The 24868-nt window shown below is 40.3% G+C and overlaps 1 protein-coding gene across 1 annotated transcript; it reads left to right on the top strand.

The window, feature by feature from the left end:
- Nucleotides 1-11003: 11003 nt before the first annotated feature.
- SERPINA10 (serpin family A member 10) lies at nt 11004-24340 on the top strand. The gene is made up of 5 exons (XM_060756204.2): nt 11004-11101; nt 15864-16589; nt 22905-23178; nt 23521-23668; nt 24128-24340. The coding sequence occupies exons 2-5, from the start codon at nt 15890-15892 to the stop codon at nt 24317-24319; spliced, it is 1314 nt and encodes a 437-aa protein (XP_060612187.2). The 5' UTR covers nt 11004-11101; nt 15864-15889; the 3' UTR covers nt 24320-24340.
- Nucleotides 24341-24868: the final 528 nt, after the last annotated feature.

The following is a 24868-nucleotide window of genomic DNA, read 5'->3' as shown; positions in this document are numbered from 1 at the left end:
TGCATTGGGCACTCTTCCTAGGGCACTCTGATGCATTTTTACAACTAGGTAAAGGGTTTCTTTGCTACATAGCTGACTATAGTATCACCCCATATCTGCAAAACCAATATATGTGGATTTATTTATCTATGTCCAACAAAATATGTCCTCTCCAGGCATTTCCTAGTTTCCTCCAGTATAACTCTATAGAATCCTTGGGCCAGAGGGCCTTCATTTCAATAGGAGATTATTGTCTGTGGTTTTTCAAATACACATGAAGTCTAAGATGGCTGGAAGCAATGTGGGGGGAATATGTGTTTAAGTGTATGTGTCACGTTATGTATAGTAACATGTCAGATAGGATTGTGATGTGGCTTTTTAATGCTCTTCTCCACTGGAGATCAAAGTCAAAAATGGCATTGCCTGCCAGGGTATACATCTTCAGTAATGTCATTCCAAAGAACCAACTCAGAAACACATGTGATGCTGTTTAATCCTTCAAAGGTTATAAAGAAGGCACAAGTGAGCACCTCACACAGCACTTTAGTATTTTTAAAATATCAAAAGGGCTGGGATTACTCTTAAATAATACACCATTTTCCAGGAATAACATTAGTTTGATGGCAGGTGCATAACTGACAGATAAATCCTAGCGTTATCAGTCTTCCAAGCTGGGCTTCCTGCCATTAACACCTACAGAGACTGCACATATGCTACCTTGACTGTCAGCTCCTTCTCATGCTAGCAACCATCTGGTTGAGTAGGATTACACAAGGACATCTATACTGTCCAAGAAAGAGAGAGATCTACATGCAAACACTGCTGCCTCAATAATTTGGTTCCTGAGATTTTTAACAGCTCTTGGAAGAACTAGCAAATCAGTGTGTGAATTTCAAAATTTATGAACACTTCAGGATGAATTACTGTATGGGTTTGCTTGCTTACTTAGGTGATCCCTCGTTGTCCAAGTAAGTTTGTCCTCCAAGTTCAGTGTCCTGGTGGTGGGTACATAGGTGTTTGTGGAGCGCTATTCTTGATCTGCATCTTCTCCCACAGTGAGGGCATCAGTTTCCAGGTGGAAGACAGTCCCGGTCGGGATTGGCTTGACGTGCCTTCCTCTTGGCACATTTCTCTCTTTCGCTCTCCATTCGTGCCTCTTCAAATTCTACAGCACTGCTAGTCACAGCTGACCTCTAGCTAGAGCACCAAAGGACCAGGGCTTCACAGTTCTCGATGTCAATGCAGCAGTTTTTAAGGCTGGCTTTGAGCTCATCTTTAAATGTCTTTTCCTGACCTCCAACATTTCATTTTCCATTCCTGAGTTTGAGTAGAGCAACTGCTTTGGAAGATGGTGATCGGGCATTTGACAATGTGGCTGGTCCAGTGGAGTTGATGGCGGAGGACCATTGCTTCAATGCTGGTGGTCTTGGGTTTGCTTGAGGTAGCAATATTAGAACCAACCAACTAATAATTTAGTACTATATAAACATACTTTGGCTACATGACCGAACACTGAGGTTCATCTTAAAATGAAGAATGAAATTTGGGAGGCAATCATAGGATACATTGGAATAATACTAGACTAGTTTCAAAAGGTAAAGAAAGCATGCCCCATAACTGACATTGTTGGGATGGCTGAAACACACTGCAGCAAGCACTGGTAATAGCACACTATTTCCAGAAAAATTGGAAGAAACAAAGTACAAAAACACAGCTCAAAGAGTAAATAATTATCAGTAAGGGTCAGAAGGGTGTCTGTGTGATATAAATAAAGAATAGGTTCGCTGATACAAAGATGAATTATTTGATCCATGGTGGTAAAATTCAAAGACAGCTGGGTAAGTCTGGGTCAGTCTGGATCTCTGCATATTTTTGAGACTGAGAGGAGTTGGTGGCATAACTTTTATTATTTGACTCATGTTGATAAAAATTCAAGTTCTGATAAAGAACTTGAATCTTATCTACATGAGTCAAATAATAACCATTGTTCCCTAGAACAATTAACTTACCGAGGAGGAGGAAGATCCTGGTCTTAATCCTAAATGGAACCAAAAATGTGATAGAAGAAATAAATGCTGTTGGAATAAAATGGAACAGTGATCACAAAGCTGTGTCAGATTCAACATATATTGAAACAACCCATTTTCAAAGATGATCAGAAAAATCATGCATGTTTTCATATGAAGAAACTTGAAGTACAGAAGAGAAGGTTAAAATGAAAGATCAAGAACATTGTCTTCAAAAATACATTTTGTTCATTATTATTATAGTAGTAACAGTTGTAGCAGTAGTAGTATCAGAATCCAGCCCTTCTCACAAAATTGGGACCCAAAGCAGCTTTCACATCAAGAAGAATACATTAAAACATACAAGAAGTGAACATTAAAAAAGAGTTATAGAAACTTGAAATCATATGTCCAATCCAGGAGGCCATAGCTGCAGAATCTGCAGACCTCCAGTTGCTGTTGGATTTCAACTCTCGTTATCCCTGACCACTGGCCTATCTTGGAGCAATCAGAACTATCTTCCAAAAAAATCTGGAATTTTGCAAACTTCCCATGCCTCCTTTTCCAAAAATGTCCCTTTGTTTTGTCTTGCTAGAATCCAAAATCTTGATAAGAAATCTTCCCCTGTCCAAAGTCCAGAAATTCTGCTTAGCTCTGTTTTTGTTGGTAGTTAATGTAGAGCTGCTCTTTCTATCTGTTGTCCTTTGGATGGACTCTGTGCTTAAACAACAGACACTTCATCCATCCTTTTTTCCCTGCCAGTACATTGGTCACAGGTACCATCGATCATAAATGAGCAACAAACAGTATAACTTGTACTTTCTCTGCCAAAAGGCTCACAGCCCATTTCAATTAGTGCTTGTATTCGATTCTCTCTTCTCTAATTGTTGCCTTGTATTCCCATCTCTTGCCACCTGGGAGGAACACATTTCTCCATCACATTTGTTCTTCGAATTTCCTCTCTGTACTAGCTCTTCTTCACACCCTCCCACTCTATCTCCCACATTGTTACAATTGCTTTCCCAGTACACAGCCATTTGTACAGAAGGTGGACACTGTTGGCTCTGCAGTTGCACCACCCACGCTAGATATCACACATTTTCATGTGCTGCTATAAGAGACTTTCAGATCTTACCCAGTGTGAGGCATCCCATCCCCCCACACACAACCATAATTCAAAATTCATGTCATCCATGACCAACCCAAGGACATTTTGTTGCCTTGGACAAAGGACAAGATGGAATCCACTAGCATATTGCATACAGTTGATTGGGCTGATTACACAGCCTGACACAAAAAAAATTTTAGTATCTTGTTTTTTAGATCTGTTCCTGAGGTTATTTGGGGCACTGAATTAGAAAATTGCATATGATAAACTACATCAGCTCTGATTTCTTAAATATGGTTATCTATGATTTTCTGTAGGCGAGGAGATGAAGAGTGGTAGATACGTTCTGTATCTCAAAAACTAGAGCTGATGGTGGAAACTGGTGCCATTTTTGGAATCAGTAGATCAAGTATACCAGAAACGGGTCTAACAAAGACAACTAGAAACAAGTCCAACAATGTATGAAGGGACTGCTCCAGCTAGATTGCTCCAAGGTGAAGGGATTGCTCCAGCTGTATCTGACAGTTGTCCCCTGAAACAGTTGCCAAACTCTGCTTAACTAGATTCAATAGCTTGATACTAGACACCTGGATATCTTTCATGATGGACTTTATCACATTAAGCTGCTGTTCCATGGCAGTCTCATGTGGAATATATCAAGATAAGCAGCCTTGCTATTGTACATCTCCGCATTTGTGCAACAATGCCAATTTGCCAATCTTTAGTCCTTATCTGGGAAAGATCATTTTCTTCCACCCAATGCACAGCTCCGGAAAGGACACACATAAAGAAAAGGGACACGCATCCACATAGCCCAATCAGCCAAATCAACTCTGGCAATCAACATAATAATAATAATAATAATAATAATAATAATAATAATAATAATAATGTATAGACCACCTTCTCTCCCCAAGGGGACTCGGTGTGGTTTACACACAAAAAAGACAAACATTAAATGGCCAGACAAACACAAGTTTTTTTTTTACAAAAATACAACATAATAAAGAATAATAATAGGTAACAGATGTCATAGCCAGACCACTCCCACATACTGATCACATTCATGTATAAAATGTTTAATAAATATTTTTAGTCTGATCTTTTTAATATCCTTATGCAATGAAAGGGGTGTCATATAATAATTAGTGGTCAGACCCAAATGTAGAGGTAGAACATTTGCTAAGGCTATCCTCCAATATCTTGCCTCTGAAGTCTTGCAGCTCCCAAACCCAAATACAGCCATTTCTAAGGTTCAGAAGAGCAGGACAAGAGCAATGACATGTTTAGCCCTCTCCCAGTCTTTGCATGCTTGAGATAGGCAACCACGAAGACAACTGAAAGGTCTTGTGAAGATACAATCTCAGGTGTCTGTCTCAGGGCACCTCACAACCAGGAGAGGTCATGATATGTCATTATTCACTGTCTTGTAATTGTCTCGGAAATGACCCTGCTTGAGAGGCTGTGAGGCTTCCAAAGCAAGCTATCATCAACTGCCTTTTCAAGTGAATATGTCTTCTCATGAATGTCCAAAGAATGACAGTCTTGGCTTCTAGCGTGAGTTTAGGTTTGATTTGTTCTAGGAACCATTTATTTGGTTTTTTTGTAACTGGTTATTGCTCACCTTCAGTTGTATCTGTAGTGTGGTGTTGTTGAGAGGATTTTGACACAATACCTTGTGTTTGAGTGTGAGAGACTTTGGTCTGTCTATCTATTATATGGGTGGTCTTTTGCAGTAGAACTATTCTGCAGCACCTCAAATGAGTTGGTTTTCTTCCTATTAGCTTTCTTTACAGTTTAGCTTTAACAATCATATGAACAATCATATATAGAAATAGGAAATATGATGGCATTACTGAACAAGATGCCAGCGTATTTGTCATTTGCTGTTATTGTTCATTGTCATACATAAATCATTTAAAAAATAAGCCCAGAGATCACTATAAGTTCATAGTTACTCCTAGTCCTCAAAGCCACGTAAGCTGTAAAACCTGTTCAGTGTTTGTTCTTTTCCATATTTATGTAATCATAGGTTACATTTTCATTATTCTGGCACCATAACCACTGTTTTCTGAAAACCTATGCGTCTCCATTAAAAGAAGTGTGGGCCTTAAGACAGCAAACCAGTGGACACCAGATTGGGAAAGGTTGCATCATTTCAACACTTCCGAGCATTAAAAAAATCTAGTTGTGTCCGGCCAGGAAAGAGCATCTAATCAATCTGGCTCTGCAATGCCAAATACTGAGTAAGGGAGATCTGTGTGACACCTGGCACCTTCAGCTGACTCTGAAAAGGAAATGTCCTTTCTATTTCAAAACCTGAAAAAAATGCCTAAAAGCAAGGTGTTAAATTATAATAACATCATGATGGCCATTTAAGGATTCCATCGTAGGGAAGTGGAAACTGGCACAGAAACAGGACCATCACCCTTGATGATGATCCCTGCCACATGACATTTTGCAATACGACCATCTCTCTGTAATGAAGCTATCACCGGCTATTGTTGGGCAAAATCAGAAGCTCCTGAATTGTCCCATAGCCCTAGGATTTATCTGGTGCACATCATATTGTCCTCTCCCTTCACTGATTTTTTTTCTTATTTGAAAAAAGGTAAAAAATAAAAAGTGATGTGACACAGCAGTGGGATGGAGTTATTTTTCCCCACCCATAACTACAGGACCATCACAGTCATACAACGAAGAGCGGCAGTGAAATAAGGACAGTAATTACACTGGTAAATGTAATATATCAGCTTCATCTGGTAATGTCCCATGTCTTATAACCTGATAACTCACTTGGAAAAAATTTTATCTCTGGAAAACATTCTGTCTCCCAGATTTCAGTGGAAACTGAAGGGTTTTCTTTTCTTTTTTTTCTTTTTTGAACTGGTTGAACTGGTTGTTGCTCACCCTTGCTTGCAAATAATTACTATATTTCTTCCAATCGTGCCTGTGAAAGAGGCAGGACTGAGAGCAGGACCTCCCTTGGCAATCTTAAGCTCTGAGATGGTTCATAGTGGGGAGATCAATTCAGACAGGTAAGCTGGCCTGAAACCATTTAGGGCTTTATAGGCTAAAGTCAGCACTTTGAATTGTGCTCTGTAGCAGACTGCATAACAGGAGGGTTGTATGCTCCCTGTATGCCAATCCGGTGAGCAGTCTGGCTGCCATCCATTGGACCATTTGAACCTTCCAAACAGTCTTCAAAGGCAACCCCATGTAGAATGCTTTGCAGTAGTCTGGACTGTCATGGCCAAGTCTGACTTCCCAAGGTACGGGCGTAACTGGCGCAAAAACTTTACTTCTGCAAATGTTCCCTTGGCCACCACCAAAACCTGGGGTTCCAGACTCAGCTATGAGTCTAGGAGAACTCCCAAGCTACGAACCTGCTCCTTCAGGGGAGTGTAACCCCATCCAACACAGGCTGTAACCCTATGCCCTGTTTGGCCTTATGACTGACCAGGAATACTTCCATGTTGTCTGGATTCAATTTTAATTTGTTTACCCTCATCCAGACCGTCACCGCTGCCTTAGTAGCAGGTGGAAAGGACCTGAACAGCCTCCTTAGTAGCAGGTGGCAAGGAGAGGTCCAGCAGAACCAACAGGGACACATTCCCCCTGTCCAGTTCCCAGCATAGATCATCCACTAAGGCAACCATGGCTGTTTCAGTTCCATGACCCGGCCTAAAGCCAGACTGTGCCAGATCTAGATAATCCTTGTCTTCCAAGAACATCTGGAGTTCTAGGACTTTGCCTAAAAAGGGGGGATTGGAAACTGTCTGAATGTTGATGAACTGATGCCAAGAAATTCCTGTAAATGGTTTGCCTTAGGATCTCCATAGACTGGAAACAACCTGAAGACACACAACAGCAAAGGATTCAAAAGTTCAAAACTACAACATTTGCCCAACTGGGAGATTCAGGATAAATGTGAGGGAATATCAAAACATTATATTCTCCTTTTAACTTACTTTCCAAAATTATGCAACAATCTTGAAGTGCACCGTCAGCCACATTGTCTACTGGTGGCAATATTCACAATAGTTTTACTATTTATTTATTTATTTATTTATTTATTTATTGAATTCATGTACTGCCTTCCTCCCAAGATTTTTAGTAAGAGTACATGGGCTCCATTTTCTAAAGTAGTTTGCATCAATTCAAATGGAAGAGCTATTATATTATATTGCACCTTTGTTAAGAGTTAAAACTGTGTAGTTTTAAATGTTTCTGTTCCAGAATTATATAAAGCTAAACAAAATTATAGCTTTGTCCAGCTGACTTTAGTGAGATGCAATGTGCTATTAAAGGGTAACAGCAGAGATCTGTGGATTTGAATGCATCCTTTTACAAAGAAACTGTAGAGTGTGATTGAGCATGATGCAATTTTAAGAACCACAAAACTGCAGTTTCCCTAGAAACAAGGCATAAATGGAGGCATTTTAAATTGCATTTCCAGCTGTTTTAATAAAATGGTACTTAATCTTAAAGCTTGCTGTGTCCAGCTTTTGAAGGATAAACCCACCACTTGCTTATACCAGAAGACAAGAAATGTGTGGTCTAATCCTTAGAATTAATCTTTTAACTGGTTTCAAGTCCAATCTTTCCTAGACTCCAGCCTGATTGCTGGATTATGTTTGCCCTAGACAAAAGCCACCAAAAATGTTGCTACTTCCTCCTCCTCTTCTCTTCCTCCTTCTTTTTCTACTCCTCCTTTTATCATTTTCTCCTCTCCCTGCTCCTTCATGTCCTTTATTTCTAAACATTTACCACAATCACTTTCTTCTCAGTCACAAACAAAAGGAAAAGAAAATGAGCATGGAAGAAGAAAGCAATAACTGAAATACCCACCAGTGCTTTACTTGTAGACTATGGCAAGGAGCCAGTTTGCAAGTTGTTAGTCAAGTGGTTGTTAATACAGAATATGTATTTATCCTGAATGATCATTTGCTTTTATAAATGGCAAAGCTTATTGACTGGCAATTGTGGAGATGAACGCCTTAGTTGGAGCCCTGTTTATGGAACTTAACAAGATTCACCTTTGCTTAGGGAGAACATTTCAAGAATCCTGTTTAATCTCACCAACAAAAGTAATCCAGTTCATTCTGAGTGTGTGTCAAGATGCGCTCACATAAAAAGGGGCATCATGAAGCTTGTCCTAAACTCCACATTCCAGTAGCAAGCTCACAGTCAAACCCATTCCTCTGCCCATCATTCCCTCTTTCTTCCTGCTTATCTCTTTAAGGACTTTCTCACACCAACTCACTGTACTGCTACCGTAGTGTTAGCATATATAGTTGATGCATTGTAACTCTCTTCAACCTAGTGTTTTTGATCTTAAAGCAGTGAAAAAAGTGACAATATTAGCTTTATTTATTTATTTATCGCATTTGTATACCACCTTTCTCAGCCAGAGGCCACTCAAGACAGTTCACAGTCGGCAGCAACTCGATACCATAACAAATATCCAAATACCGTTAAAACAATTATAAAAACAATTCAACATTTAAAATGTAATATAAAAAGCAAATATATCTGTAAAAACAACATCCTCGGCATCTCCTTACTAAAATCGTTGTCCAGTTTCATCGTCAGTCATTCCATATATTCGTTTATATCTAATTATGCTCCAGTAGAGCTTTCAGGCCAGTGAACAGCTGTAGCTGCAAGGGGAGTGGGCATGCAAATGAAGCTGTCATTTGTACTGTGCAGTAAGTCATATGTTGAGAGAAGCCTGGAGTCTTCTTGCACTGGTTAGACTGTATACAGCAGGCAAAGCTGTCATTGGTACAGGAAGCCATGTGATGAGAGAAGCCTGGTCTCTTTTTGCAGTAGCTCATCATCATCAGTGATCACTCGTGTCCGAGAATTATTGTCTTCCAAATGTTGGGTCTTGGAAGTGGGTCTGTAGGTGACTGTAGAGACGTATTCTTCCACAGTGAGGATATCGATGTCCAGGTGAAAGGCAGTCCTGGTCAGGGTTGGCTTGATGTCCCTTCCTCTTGACACATTTCTCCCTTTTGCCCTCTATTTGTGCCTCTTTAAATTATTTATCTATTTATTTATTTACAGCTTTTACATTCCACCCTTCTCACCCCGCAGGGGACTCAGGGCGGATTACAGTGTACACATATATGGCAAACATTCAATGCCAATTTTTGACATACAAACATAAACATATACAGAGGCTATTTAACTTTTTTCTGCGACGCTGATGAAGCACTTCCGCATTCCCCGCATGCTTCCCCGCTGGAATGCTTTGCTGGAGTCTTCTTTATGGCCTCATAAATCAGTTAATTTAGCCTCCCCTCACTTTAAGGTGGTACCTTATTTTCCTACTTGACAGATGCAACTGTCTTTTGGGTTGCAAAGGTCGACAACAGGCTACACACAATTGGTTGGAAACCCACTCCAACCCGGGCTGGCTTTGAACTCATGATCTTTTGGTCAGAGTGATCTTAATGCAGCTGACACTCAGCCAGCTGCGCCACAATCTTGGTAAATTCCACAGCACTGTTTGTTAGGTTTTACTATGTATTGAGTCATGCACTGATAATGAGCTAATGAGCTTCTGTTGTGAATGCTGAGAATATATTGATTGTATGTGGGGAATCATTTGGGAAATGTGTTTTTGCCTACTCAGAGTGATTGTCAATGACGCAATCCTGGGTTTGGGTTGGGTCAATTAGTTGGTAACCAATAAAGGATTACTATGTGTAAATGTATTGTAAATGTATTGTATATAAGGAAACCATGTACAATGTATATCCCCCCCCCCCCTTGATGTTGTGCTGTTGTGATGGTATTCGTCGAAGACTATAAAAGAACCTGTCTACTTGGACAAGATACTGCGTACTGTGGTGAGTCTGTAATATCATCTAGACTGGGGGAAAGACAATGGTAAAAAGTGATAATGGCCGGGCATGTGCTCAAGTGTGTACTGTGGAAGCAGAAGACTGAAAAGTGCTGAGCAGGAGGAAAGCTGTTGGAACGCGCTGAGGCTGTGCAAGTGTGAAGTTAACTCTTATCATAACACTGTTGGTCATAGCTGACCTCCAGTTAAAATGGGCCAGAGCTTCCCAGATCTTGGTGTCTATGCCACAGCTTTTAAGGTTGGCTTTAAGCACATCTTAAAAACTCTTTTCCTGTCCACCAACATTTCATTTTCCATTCTTGAGTTGGAAGTATAGTAACTGCTTTGGGAGATGGTGATCGGACATTCGGACAGCGTGGCTACTTGAGCGAAATCGATGGCAGAGGATCATCATTTTGATGCTGTTGGTCTTTGCTTCTTCCAGCATGCTGACATTTGTCCACTTGTCTTCCCAAAAGATTTGTAGGATTTTTTTGGAGGCAACACAAATGGAATTGTTCCAGGAGTTGAGTGTGACATCTGTAGACATTTATGAAGACTAATGCTTCACATTCTTGAGAATCAAAGTTCTAAATGCAGTAGTTTTTATTTCAGTTTATTGTTGATTTATGGAGACCCAAAGATAATCCTATCATGTGCTTACCTGCTATTGCCCTTCCTTATACTGAGATAGTGGGCCAAGATCACCAAGTTGGTTTCCATGGCCAAGCAGGGATTCAAACCTGGTCTCTAGAGGCATAGTCCAATGCTCAAAGAACTACACCATGCTGACTCACTTAAATGTGTTTGCCAGCTGAACACACACAGTTCCTGTAAGTACATAGATGAGAAACTAAATCAAGGCTATGTTTCCCAAAATGCTGCCTTCATACTTCTTTACAGACTTATATTTTATTACTCATCTTAGTCCTTACTGGAATCCAGCTATTCCAGCATTTTCCACACTTAAAACAACACCCCTGGTCTATCTCTGTTTGTCCTTCGGTTAATTTACAACAGACAAAAGTATGGAGCTATACTTTGGAATAGCAAATATTTACCTCTCAAGATCCCACTCACTGGGAACAACATCTTTGTAACATGTTTTATTTTTCACCCAGTGGACTCTGAAAAGTAAAAGAAGCGGTCCTCTTGGTAAGAAATAAATATATTTAAATTCATTTTAAAAGATATAATAGAGGGAAACAGGTTAACAGTAATCATTGGTTAATGTATTGCACTGTTCAAAATACTGAGATTTTTCTTTTTCAAACATATCCTACTTTAAAATGGCTTGATATTTTAAAGAAATGGAATATTAATAGTCCCAAGGGTTTGTAAGCTTCAGGAAAAGAAATTCCCTTAAAAGCTATCTGTAAGAAAATACATCAAGATTACTTTGTTATTCAAATTGCTCTCTTTTTCAAAGGTAATAATAGTATATTCTAGATAAATCCATTGTTTTATTCTCACATGCAAAGATAAATAATTTCCATAACTATCCACTACTATTAGAGAAGAAAACTGATGGTCAGAGGCACATGGAGAAACAGAATGAAGTTCTCCTCTGTCTCTCTGCAATATTTTTGTTTATTTTTTCTGTATATATGCATGCATGATGAGAAATATATATGCCAAAATCTCATTTTGCACTCATAGCCCCTGTATGTATTAATGTGCAGAACAATTCCCAAAAACTCTTTGGAAAGGGCATATAAGTAGTTTTTGTCTCCGTGTTATTCTTTCCAACTAAGTTCCTCATCATTAGGCCAGGAAATAAATAAAGCTGAATAGCCTTTTCATTCCCAATTTCAGACTATTCTGAAATTAGATTTAATTTTTAAAAAATCATGATCTGATGTTAAAAAAATCCTAAGAGGTGAACTGAGGAAACTCTCAAAAATAAAATTTAATCATGTTGTGCATCAGTTGTTATCCATTAATAATTTTTGGCACAGAAATCTTTCTGGTTTTCATGTGTGTGTGACACACTGGAGTTCTGGGTGGGTTCCAGATAAAGTTAACCTAGAGGAATATGTGGCCTTCTAGATGTTGATGACCTCAACCTTCACCATTCTCCAAGCTTACTGGGTTTGATCAGAATTGAAGTGCAACACCATTTTGTGGGCCACCGTTCATTCAACCCTGAACTCCCAGGACAGGCTAGAATTATGAATGGGACATGCAACTGCATGAATGCCACTAAATGTGCTCAAAATTGGAGTGACTATAGACCCATGAGCCAGGGGCACTCCAAAGCACATCTTGACACCAGCTAGGAAGTGTCAAAACAGAATACATATCCCAAAACATATCAGAAGTGTGTGATATGTGTTTCAAAAGTGCTCAATACACATCAGAGATTACCAATGTCCATTGGAACATTCTTACTGATGCTGATTTGAACATCTGTGCAATTCAGTGACAGGGTTTCATTGTGTTTCTACAATGTATCTACAGATTCATATAGTTGTGAAATGTAACCTGTGCTAGAAGACGTAGGTCATGACTGAAATAATTAGTTCCTCTAGAAAAACATTTGTGGCTCAATAGCTTGCAAACATGGCATAGATTTGTTGCTATGATATGGTGGTGATGGAACATAAGGGTTGTGTCCCTGTTTCATTCTGGGTAAAAAGAATGTGTCCCGTGTAACTATTTATTTATCGTCCCTTTCTCCCAATATGGGACCCAATGTGGCGTACAACAGATTAAAATGAAATACAGTTAAAACCATTTGAAACACAACTGTTAAAAAAAAAAGTGATCATGTGAAAAGGCACCTATATTAAAACAAAGTACTTTCATTTAAATAAACTTCTACAACAGCATGAAAGAGCTCCTTGGTACATAGTTCTTTCCTGGAGGAAACCAGGAGATATATGAGGGGACCATTCATTCATTCTGAGTATTCCTTTCCTAAGAAAACCATTTGAAATTCATGGAGTCGCTATACGAACTGAAGAGAAACCAGAGGATGTGAGGGCGATCTGGCTGTGACATATGTCACCCCAGTGATAGCTAGGGTTGATTCAGCTGATCTGGCTGGCTAGATGGGTTTCCCCTTCCTCCCTCACTGCTCCATGTGAGTCACTATACATAGACAAGCAGGTTGAAGGCATATACACATCATATCAAGATTCTAGTTTATCAAACTGCTATTTTCTCAAGATATAGATCAGCCCCCTTCCTCCTGACCTTTCGTAAGAGAGTGAAAACCTGGCTCTTTGAGCATTCAGAACCCCGGAATAGATAAGTCAAGCTTGAGATGGAGAATGACCCAGGAACGGCCAAGACGATGAAATGGACGAGGATTGGAATGAGAGGATATAGCTTTTTTTGTCTAAATGCACTTAATTGTTTTTGCTTTTGTATTGTATTGATGGCATCGAATTGTGCCAATATGTAGACCGCCCTGAGTCGCCTGCGGGCTGATATGGGCGGGATATAAGTGATGTAAATAAATAAATAAATAAATAAACAGCAACTCACTCCTCCACCAGATCTATATAAATATCTTTGAAGCCACCTTAGATATAGAGAAAGAACCACTTCTTAGCACCGGACTTCCTTTCGCAATGTTCTTGTCCTGAGTAAATTGAAAAATGCATCCTGTGTAGAGATGCTCTTTGAAAAGTTGCCTCAAGCTATAATTGAAGTAAAGATGAGAGATTTCCCCAGAGATGAAACATCTGAAGAAGATTTCAGAAGGTCAAGGGTTTGGAATACCTAATCTTTTGTATTTAGAAGGGCTAAATGCTTTGAGATCTTTTGTTTTTAAAAAAGGTTTAGGAGAGAGTGAGAAAAGGTTTCTATAATTATGCGCAGTGTGGAGAAAGCAGGCAGAAAGTTGTTTTTCTCCTCTTTCCCTAATAAAAGAACTGACAGTCAACTCAGGAAAGTCATTGTGAGAAGATTCAGGAAAAAGAAAAAGAAAGTCCAATGGAAAAAATCACATATGGGGTTTATTGAATAAACAATGAATCAGTATATGACATCTGCCTGTCAGTTTCACATGTATTCAGATTTTAATTTGCTAAATTCAATTTCATAATACGTTTGTCTTTTTTTTAAACTTTTTAAAAAATTGGGGTTCCTTTGACTTTATTGAACTGTTCAATAAATCCCTTTGATGTTTTAAACAGTATACATTCAGCTCACTCTCTTTAAGATAAGCCCTTTGTTAATGTGCATTATAACTTTCCCAACAAATATTAATCTTTATGTACAATCAATCTGAGGATTCTATCATCCATAACTTGAAAATATTTTTTTAAAAAAATTCAAAACAGAAATGATTTTGCCATCTTGTATAAGGGATGCCATTTTATTACACCACTGTATATAATGAGATGACCATCCATGCATTTTGGTATCCAGGGGGGTCCTGAAACCAAATCCCAGATGATATGAAGGGCATACTATACGCACTTCTGTGTGTGCATGTTTGTGAGTTTGCATTACTGACCAACTTATGGCAACCTCATGAATTTCACAATGTTTTCTTAGGCAAGAAATATTCTGAGATGGTTTTTCCAATTGCTTCCTCTGGAACATAGCCTGACATATATTCCTTCATCTGAAAGTTAGCCTAAAGCACCCAACATTCATTAGTTACCTGCTATTCATACTTCCAGGATCAAATGGGACCTGGTCCCTTTATGTATTTTTTTTAAAAAAAATTCATGATAGCAACACAAAGTTCACTCAGACTGGTCAAAAGACTCAGGATTTGGAGGAAGTTGTGTCTATATCCATACTTACTCCGATTTTAAAAATATTCATACCAAATAATGCCTCCTTTTCTGACTTATTACTTTTGAGGCCCCTTCCACAGAGCTTAATAAAATCCCACATTATTTGCTTTGAACTGGAATATATAGCAGTGTGGACTCAGATAACCCAGTTCAAAGCCTTGATATTCTGTGTTATATGGTTGTGTGGAAAGGCCCTGAGCTTCTGGAACTAGTTATGACTTTTCAATTCTAGGGTCAGGGGTGGATTTTTTCCTCCTGTCTGAAGAGTTCTCATATCTGTATTCATTGTCTGGGTTCCCTCTGTACTTCTTTGTGGCCCCACAAATAACACAGGCCTGCAAAATTAGGGATCATAAAAACTTGTATGTCGGTTTCACTGGAATTTGGTGTCTAAATCCAAACATGAGCTCACATTTGCTCCATCACACACAATTTTTCACAAGTTGCTTTAAAAAATTTCCTTGTAACATATGACTATGATTTCTTCATAGTGACATTATTTGGAAGCTATACATGTCTTTCCTATTTGAATATGCACCAGGAGGCTTAAGACTTAAATGCTTTCCTTTTAAATAACGAATATTTGGGACAATGTAGCATTGTCTCTGATCAGCCCAAGGCCAAACACATAAGGCTGGATTAAATTTGCTTTGGGCAAGTTTCTCACATTACTTTCTCTGAGAGCCCATCCAAACAGGGCACTAAATGCATGTCCTCCCAGATATTTGGGTTAGGGTGACTCCCCCCCCCCCCTTTCTCTTGGCATGTCATTGGTGTGATCCAGGAGCCTTTTTAAAAGGCTTTTCTAAAGGGCTTTCTTTTCTGTCCTGGTGCCCTGCTGGAAAGCCTGGCAAGGCATGTGGACACCCCACCCCCACCCCAGAAAAGCACACACTTTCTGGGGCGGGGAGTGGACTAGAACCCAGGAACAACCGCGTTTTTAAAATTGTTCTCAGATTAAAGGGCTGTCTGGAAGCACCCTGAGTAGATTGTTAGAACACTAACACAAACCTTAGAAAAAGATTTGGATTCAAAGTGTAATTATTAACACGGGTCAGGCATTTAGCATGTCTCCAAAATACCTGTTTTCAGGCTTATCTTGCTTTTCTTTTACTACAAATAATTGCTTTTTCTCTGTCTGTCCCTATTTTATTACCCAGAAAGAAGCTCACTGCAGGATTGCAACATGAAAACTGTTTTTTTACTTGTCATATTTGAACTGTGTGTCAACATGTGTTTGTCAAATGAAAAATCTGGAACGCCAGTGAGGGAGACACAGGAAAGTTCCATACCAAGCCTCTTGCTTTCAAATTACACTGATGAACAATATCCACATAATACAATGTCAGATCCATCCAGAGAAAAGTCTAAACCAGCATTCTCTATGCACAACTTCACAGAAATGAACACCAATTTTGGATTCAATCTCTATAGGAAAATAGCAATGAAGCATGACAACAACATCTTTTTCTCTCCATTGTCATTATCCTTTGTTTTGTCAATCTTCTTGTTGGCTTCCAAAGGGGAAACTCACAACCAAATAATTCAGTCTTTGAACCTCCACCTTCTGAATGGAAAAGAGAACCAGCTCCCAGCATTGTGCCAACAGCTAAGGAACAACGTCACCAAGAACCAAGAGTTCACCCTTTTGCAGAATAGCTTCTCTTTCATCCAGAAGGACTTCCAGATCAAGGAGGCTTTTCATAATTTATCCAAGCAATATTTCGATATGGAATATTTGACCGTGGATTTCCACAACTCCACTCTTGCCACCAACATTGTCAATGAGCACATCAAACAAAAGACAGGAGGGAGGATACCAGCATTGTTTGATGCATTTGATCAGCAAGCTAAAATCATTCTGGTGAATTACTTTCTCTTTAGAGGTAACTTTTTATTTTGTTTTAGATTCTCGTTGTTTTGTGTGAAACGGTGAAATTAAAAACAGATCAGACAGAAACATTTCTTGCTGGAAAGAACTGAGCCACAACTTTACTTGATTACAGGTATAGATAGGTTGGGCCTCATATGGAACTGGATCTAGGCATCAACCAACCCATTGTTGATCTGTGGTTCCAAAGCCATTGGCAGAACCCTTGGAATGACATGGAAAGGTTCAGCTGTGCAGATCCTAGCACAGACTCACAGACACTAAACCGGGCTATCTCAACACCACACCCCATAGGTTCCCCCAAAGGGGACCCACAATCCTGGATCCATGGCCCATGCCAGCTATCCCCCAAAGCTGTGAAAATTGGTAAGATATGGATGGTATAACATAGCATATAGGGAAGAAGGAAGGGGGAAAACGTGGAGTGTACTATCTACAGCTCTATCTGCAGTTTGACATCACTTTAACTGCCATGGCTCAATGCTATGAAATCATGAGAATTGTAGCTTCATGTGGCACCAGCAGAGACAGCGAGAAGGTTAAAGACCCTGTAAATCTACAGATTTCATGATTCCATAGCAGCAGTGTCAAATTGTGTTAATTCTACAGTGGACATACACCCTTTGACTCCAGGAGACAAGGGCTGAAATCTGCATAGGAGCACTGGGTGCCCTTGGGCAAATCACTTTATCTTCAGCCTTAGAGCAAGCCAACATAGCACAACAATGGTAACAACAACAGCCGAGCTGCAATTGACAGAACAAGAACATTTTTTTTGTTTTGTTTTTGTTTTTGTTTTTTTGCTGTTAGGGAGAAAGAGGGAAGTAAGCCATCCTACTTTTCCTGGCATGGGAGTTCGAAAATCTGTGAGCAGCCACCAATAAGATGATCGAAAGTGCATGCAGTAGTTAGGGATCATAATTAAGGAGTAAAGACACCAATGGCTCGGAGAAACAAACTAAAGACTGTAAAGGGAAGTTAATCAGGCTGCTGATTTATGACCTCATCATAAAGGCCAAGCAAAGCATCCCATTTCGTTGCTGTACAGGGGGGACAGTGGAGCAAATCTGTTGCCCCACATACAGCTCCCTTGTGGTGACACTTCTCATACAACACGTGGGAAGCATCATCCCCCCAGCGAGGACCCATGTGGGCCCCATTGGAGCCAGCACAACATGGGCAGGATGCTTCCACTCCGGTTGGAAGTGGTGCCACTGCCAGAAGTCACATGACATTGTGTGGTGATCAGAGTGGGGCTCCGTTTCCAAAGACAGGGTGGAAGCATCCTAGGATGCTTAAATTGCCCTGTCTCATGAGGTCCCTAATGTAGCTTTGTTTTAGGCAAGATATGAGAACTGCCTTGTGGGAAGAGAAGAGATGAACAGACATGGTTGAGAGTAGGAGTTTACACCACAGAGAGGTCCAGATACCCAGAGAAGGGTGATCAAAAGAGTAAAAGGTCTAGAAGCCATATCCGATGAAGAGTTGATTTGGGAGCTAGCTATATTTAGCTTGAAGAATAGACGGTAAAGGGAAGCACATGATAGTCATATTTAAATATTCTAAAGATGGAACAAACTTGTTTTCTTTTGCTACATTCCCATTTGTTTAGGGTTTCTGGTTGTTTGCAATTGAAGCTTCAGTTGTACAGTTCCATTCAGGTATTTGGGTACTTCCTTTACATTTAATTTGTAAGTTGGTTCTTCCACACAGGATCCCAACCAATGCTGATATATATATATCTGGTCTTCTCACCAGATACATCAGAAGTTTCCCAGTAGCTTCTCTATACTGACTATCATTTGATAATGTTTCACTTTCTGTGGTGTGCTGTCTGTTTTAAATGCTTTTATTGTGTATTTCTGCATGAACTGGATGGCCCTTATTTCTATGAAACCATCCCTTAGATGCAGACATATTACAACTTTTCCTTTAGTTTTCAGAGTAGGAGCTGGCTGTGTCAAAAAGACATTGGCTGACTTTTAATGGCCTCTGTGCATGGCAAAATTTTACATAATAATGAGAATATCAACTCTCTCCACAACCACCCATATAATCTGTCTACCCCTTTAATAATTGAAGGTGGCACAGAAAAGGAACATTTCCACTGTTAGATATTGCTTGCCAGGAATATTTTTAAAGGGTTCCATGGCAACCAAAAAAGACTTTGCAATTAAATACCCCCCTAATTTCACTTCTGTATTTTTAGCTCCCGTTCTGATTTCTCAGTCCTTCACTAATTGCTGAGTTGCAAGAAAGTGTGCTGGGGAGGCAAGAGGAAGGACAAGTGTCGCTTCTATCTGGAGCACAGGGAAGCTGATTAAAACCCCTTCACTGCAATTGAAGCAGCCTCAAATGTGCAGTATGCTCCCCTTTTGCAATTAAACAGCTAGTTTGGAAGATACAAGGTGACTAATTTTAAAGCAATGCTATATAGGCTGAGATCCTAGATTGCCCAGTGCAACAGAAGAGTTCTTCAGGCAGAACTTTGCTTCAGTTTCCCACTCATCACCCTCAGGACTCACAGTTGTGGTGTGATAGATTCTGTGGTCAAACATCCAGTGCCTGGTAGAGAACACAGTGGAGGGAATTAAAGGAACATGTTTAGGTACATTCCATAACAGGATGCAAACCAATAACATATGTGAAGATAAGCTGAGTTCCTCTGGAGCAGTTCCTCTGAGTTCCTCTGGAGCAAACTAAGACCCACAGGTTGGAGGCGGCCCTCCAAGGTCAACTACCTGGCCCCCACCCTAATCTTTAGACTTAGGTTGCCCTAAGCCTGAAATGGCTTGAAGGAACAACAGCAACAATCCCAATTATCCTGACTCTTTCATCAGCCAAAAGTAGGCCAATATTTCCAATTGAAATACTAGTAAGTTTATGTGCAGTGTGCATAGGAATTCATTCGTGGTTTTCCCCTCTCAAACTATAGTGTGCCCCCCCCCCCCTCACAACAGTTTGAGGGAATGTTAACTGGCCCTCTGCTAAATGTTTGAGAAACCATGCTCTGGAGGATCTAAAGATTAGGGCGGGGGCCAGGTAGTTGTTTTGAGGCCTTGGTCTATGTAAGCCGCATCGAGTCCTGCGGGAGATGCTAGCGGGGTACAAATAAAGTTATAATAATAATAATAATCTAGCCAGGCCATAGGTGAAAATAGCCAAATGCTTCTCTGATCTTTTCCATTTATCAGCCACTAGGATGTGGAGCCCCCAGTGGCACAGTGGGTTAAAATGCTGAGCTGCTGAACTTGCTGAACGAAAGGTCATGAGTTTTAATCGGGGGAGTGGCATGAGCTTCTGCTGTTAGACCCAGCTGTTAGCCAACCTAGCAGTTTGAAAACATGCAAATGTGGGTAGATCAATAGCTACCGCTTCTGTGGGAAAGTAATGGCACTCCATGCAGTCATGCCGGCCACATGACCTTGGTGGTGTCTACAAACAATGTTGGCTCTTTGGCTTAGAAATGGAGTTGAGCACAACCCCCCAGAGTCAGACACGTCTGGACTTAATGTCCTTTACCTAGGATGCAGAGTGACAAGATATTGCAGCACAACTGTGAGCTTCTAGGTGTGCTTTTGACAATCAGGAGGGTGAAAAAAATGACCAACCTCCACAACAGCTAAAAATAGACATACAGGGGTGTAAAATTGAGTTACACAAATGTATGTCACTAACAGAATGCCAGCCATAGAGTTGGGAAGGCATGGTTCAAACTAAGATTAGCCAGACCTACAATGTTTAATTAATGAGATTCATGGTAATGCTGTTGTCAGTGATGAATTTAGGACAACTGAGACCCTGTGCTGGTTATTATGAGGCCCTTACTTGGGCTCCAAAGGAGGGAGGCCTGGTAGACCTACATTGCATGTTTTGTGGCACACTCCCATGGACTAGAACTATATCATTATTTCTAGAACCGCTCCAGAACAGAATGTCTTCAAATTTAGAATTGCACGACATTAGCAAAATCAATCGTAAAAATTGATTTGGAAGGAAGATGCCCCCCCCCCCCCCCCGGTCAACAGGATTCTTTCTGTGCTTAAGTACACCTAAGCACAATGGCAACTCTGGTACTGGCTACTGTTCACTCCTTTCCCATGTTCTGATTTCTTTTCCACTCAAAGACGTCTTTGAGCTGCAAGACCTGTTTTACTAGGGATAACAGCTGAGATCCTGAACTGGAAGAAATATTGTAAAATTCCACACATGTAGAACACCCTTCTCATCTCCCTTTAATCACTGCACGCCCCCACCAAAAAAAGGTCTAATTTACCAACCAGTGAAGAGCAGGGGCTTGGCAGAGCAGTGTCCATGATTTTCGATACCTGAATGTATAGTGATGTGGCATCCTCAGGTGCTTGATGCCTTCATAAATCACTAACAGGATGGCAACAATGGGATCATAGCATGAGAGAATCATAGAGTTGGAAGAGACTGACTATAGGGCTTTCCATTCCAACCCCTTGCCATGCAGAAATACAGAATCCTAACAGGTCACTATCCAGCCTCTGCTTAAAAACCTGCAGAGAAGGGGTTGCCATCACACTTTGAGGAAGTATATTCCACCATTGAACAGCTCTTACCACCAGGAAGCTTTTCCTGATGCTTTGGTGTAATCTCTTTTATTGCAATTTGAATCCATTACGCTATATCCTAGTCTCTAAGCATCATAAAGCAAGCTTGCTGCCTTCTCAATGTAACTTAGGGCCCTTCCTCGCAGCTCTATATCCCAGAATATCAAGGCAGAAAATCCCACATTATCTGAGTGTGGACTCAGATAACCCAGTTCAAAGCAATCGTGTGGGATTTTCTGCCTTGATATTCTGGGATATAGGGCTGTGTGGAAGGGCCCATAGTTGTGTTGTGCCAACAACGCTTAGGGTATGCTATTTTCAATCCTCAGATACTTTTAAAGTTGTCTCTTGTGCCAGATATGGCCCTATCATTAAGGAAAGTGAAGCATCCTTAAAGGGTGAAGGATCAAATACACAATGAAGAGGGGTTGGCTGTTGGTTCCGAACATAGCAGAAAGTTATGGAGCAGCTGACCCAACTTATCCCTCCTAAGCCTGCTGCCTTCACATGAAGTAGTAAATAAGGTTAAATCACCGGGGTGATTCTGTAATGAAATGAGTGACACAATTTTCAAAATTTCACAAATGAAAAATATGACACATGTGGACATGCAACATTAGTTATTAATTAGGAAGAACACAGAAGCTTGGAGAGACTGCAGCAGTTTATTTTGGCCGAGAGTATTGGAAAACTATTTTTGCATAATTCATTTTTATTTGCACCAATGGAAGTAAGCTGAGGAAAAGGAGGAAAGTGAGAAGAAGAGAAATTGATTTTTCAAAAGGGAATGAAAAGGGGGATGGCAAAAGATGAATTGGAACCTTAAAAACCAGAACACCTAGAGGATATGTTATGATGATGGTGGAGGTGGTGGTGATGAAGTAGCAGGTGATAGGTTGGTTTTTAGCTTCATGCTAAGTAATCTGTTAGGGATCCTGGGAGCTTCTTCACATGCCATTTTGTGGCCTCTAGGTTGATAAAATAAATGGATTAAAATTGTGTGGACTGTGGGACAAAACAGCAAGCATATGTATATTTCACTGGCCAGACATTGTGATCATCTGCTCCTTCATTTCTGTGGGAAGGCTGAAAACTGTGCTTGAGTGTGAAATATGTGCCATTTTGATTGCGCTTTTTGTGCATATTGGGGGTGTTATATGTTCAGACCTGAGAAGTCATGCAGCACGTGTTTCCCACTGCTCAAGGAGAGATCACACAATTTGAGCCTGCAGCTATATGAAATGGATAAGTACCAGGCTTTCAGTTTGTGTCTGTGTGCCTAAATGTACACAGTTTGAATCAAGAGAAACTGCCTAGAGATAACAGTGAGAGGCCTTCCTTCAGTGGGAGGCTCTTAAGTTGATTTTCCCGCTCCTTGCAGTTCTCTGCTTCCAAGAAATCTACTCCAGAAGATCAAGAGATCCTCCTCAACAATGGAGGACAGAAGAAAAACTTCAATGTCCTCATTTTCCCCCTGCAGTGTTCCATGGGGAAGCACTCAAAATAGGGTCTCTCGGGCAGATCTGAAGCTTCAGGTAGGTCAATTTAATGTAGTTATGAGTTGGCCAAAGTTACCCCCCTTGTAGGCTTCACTGATTTCAGAAGGCAAGTTCAAAGCATTTTTAAACTGAAGTACATTGGACTTTCTCCAGATGACCTTTAACAATTCTCACAAGGTGTACCGATAATGTCCATACTATAAAGTGAATGGTTGTATTTATCTATATTCTCAGGGAAATGGCAACAACCTTTTTCTATGAAGTTTACAGAAGTAGAAACTTTCTATATAGACAACTACAGGAGTGTCCAAGTGCCAATGATGTTCAAGACAGAGCGGGTTGCCTCTACATTTGACAAGAACCTGCAGTGTGTTGTGCTAAAGCTTCCTTATAAAGGGAGTGTGCACATGCTGATTGTCATGCCAGAAGAAGAAGCTGACTTTATGGACCTTGAAGACCATTTGACAATTGAGCTTGTGGATTCTTGGCTGAAAAACATGGAAACCAGGTACAAATCATGTCAGGAATGGCCTGCTTGTCTTTGTCAGGTTCCAGATTGAAATACTGATCCAAATGGGATGATAGGTTTAGTGTGTAAAGAAGGGGAGAAGTTCCCCACACTCCCTGACAGGCACCATCGGATTTGCCACGATCTGTGGTGATTCCGGCATCCAGTATGATAAGGTCATTGGTCTCAGCAGCTTTCACAATCTTCGCCTTACTAGGATCAAATTTGTGGCAGTTCCCCAAGAGTACATACACCTCCATCTCATGGACAATATGCATATTTCAATTGGTGTTTGCAGACATTCTCCACAACCCCATTCTCCTTTTCTTTTTTGTATTGCAGTAAAAAGGACATTTATTTTCCAAAGTTCAAACTGGATCAGTCTTACCATGTGGAAGAGTTGCTTCAAGATATGGGCATTAAAGATCTTTTTACTTACAAGGCAGACCTAAGCCACCTCTCAGATCAGAGATTCATGAAAATATCACAGGTCAGTATGTATTCTCACCTATTTGCTACTGCTTGCTTTTCTGTAAACTCTCCAGATGTTCATATGGTTCTCTCCTCCCCTCTCAAACTGTCATCTCAGGCTGGTCTTCACAGGTCAAGCAACTGATAAGCACGTATTTCTTTGAACAATGGACTCTGAGGAATTGTGGTTGATGATTCATGTATTAGGCTTAATCTCATCAGCAGGGACCATCCATAGGTCTCAGATTTTGGCCTTGAAATTTCAGCCCCTGAGATGCTCCTCATTTCAAGTGGATCATCAGTAAATTCCTGTTTCGTAAGGAAAATGGTGTGGTATGTTTGTAGATGTGACACAAGAAGATGGGACTGCTCATATTTAAATCAGTTAAATAAAAATCAGTAGCAGCGAAGAGCCAGAATGCTGACAAGAAATACAATCACTTTGCTGAGAGTCCTCTTATATTTCCAATCCTTATAGGTTCTCCAAAGAGCTGTTATTGAAGTGGATGAAAGAGGGACCGAAGCCGCAGCAGTCAGTGGCTCCGAAATCCTGGCATATTCTTTACCTCCTACAGTCCGGGTGAATCGGCCATTCCTTTTCATGATTTATGAAGAGATATTAAATACCTTGCTGTTTATGGGCAGAGTTATCAACCCAACTGAGCTGTGAATAAAAGTCAAACATTTCCAAGTAATGTTTGTTATTTTGGTACTCCTCCAAGAGTCAAACTATCTGTTACCCCGAGAATGTTTTTTAAAATGGGTTTAGCACTGACCATATTGTGTTTTCTGCCCTCCCTGAAAAAAACATGGTGTGGGACTCTGATGCAGGCTGCAACCATAGCTTGTGGGAAAGGGGTCACCTCATTCTTTTGGAACACATTTTTTCTGCTGAGAATCTCCCACCCACCCACAAGTGCTCTTTGACTCTGAAGGTGCTATTCTCAGATAAGAGCAAATGGGAGGTGGAGAGAATAGCAGCTTGGAAAAGAGTGCAATTTTTGGAAGAAATTGCATTTTGGATCAAAGGATTTAACCTCCTCCCATGCATGCATTATTCATGATACAAATCAGGGTCTGCTTCTTCAGGGGTGAGGTGAGTACACAGTATTAAGCAAACAAGTACACATGTAACACAATATATAATTTGATTCATTCTATTCATACTGGGATCAGAACACAGCTGTTTGAGAAAATCAGATGGCATACCTGTTCTATG

The sequence above is a fragment of the Anolis sagrei genome, chromosome 1 (assembly GCF_037176765.1).
Source record: "Anolis sagrei isolate rAnoSag1 chromosome 1, rAnoSag1.mat, whole genome shotgun sequence".
Classification (NCBI taxonomy): domain Eukaryota; kingdom Metazoa; phylum Chordata; class Lepidosauria; order Squamata; family Dactyloidae; genus Anolis; species Anolis sagrei.
Note: the sequence above shows the minus strand (reverse complement) of the source record. Positions and strands in the feature narration are given on the sequence as shown.

What these genes read in the sequence shown, in the direction of transcription:
- SERPINA10 (XM_060756204.2), top strand. Translation starts at nt 15,890, where the DNA reads ATGAAAACTGTTTTTTTACTTGTCATATTTGAACTGTGTGTCAACATG. An exon ending in GAATTACTTTCTCTTTAGAG is followed by an intron (nt 16,590 to 22,904) that starts GTAACTTTTTAT and finishes CTATATTCTCAG; the next exon opens with GGAAATGGCAACAACCTTTT. An exon ending in GATTCATGAAAATATCACAG is followed by an intron (nt 23,669 to 24,127) that starts GTCAGTATGTAT and finishes CAATCCTTATAG; the next exon opens with GTTCTCCAAAGAGCTGTTAT.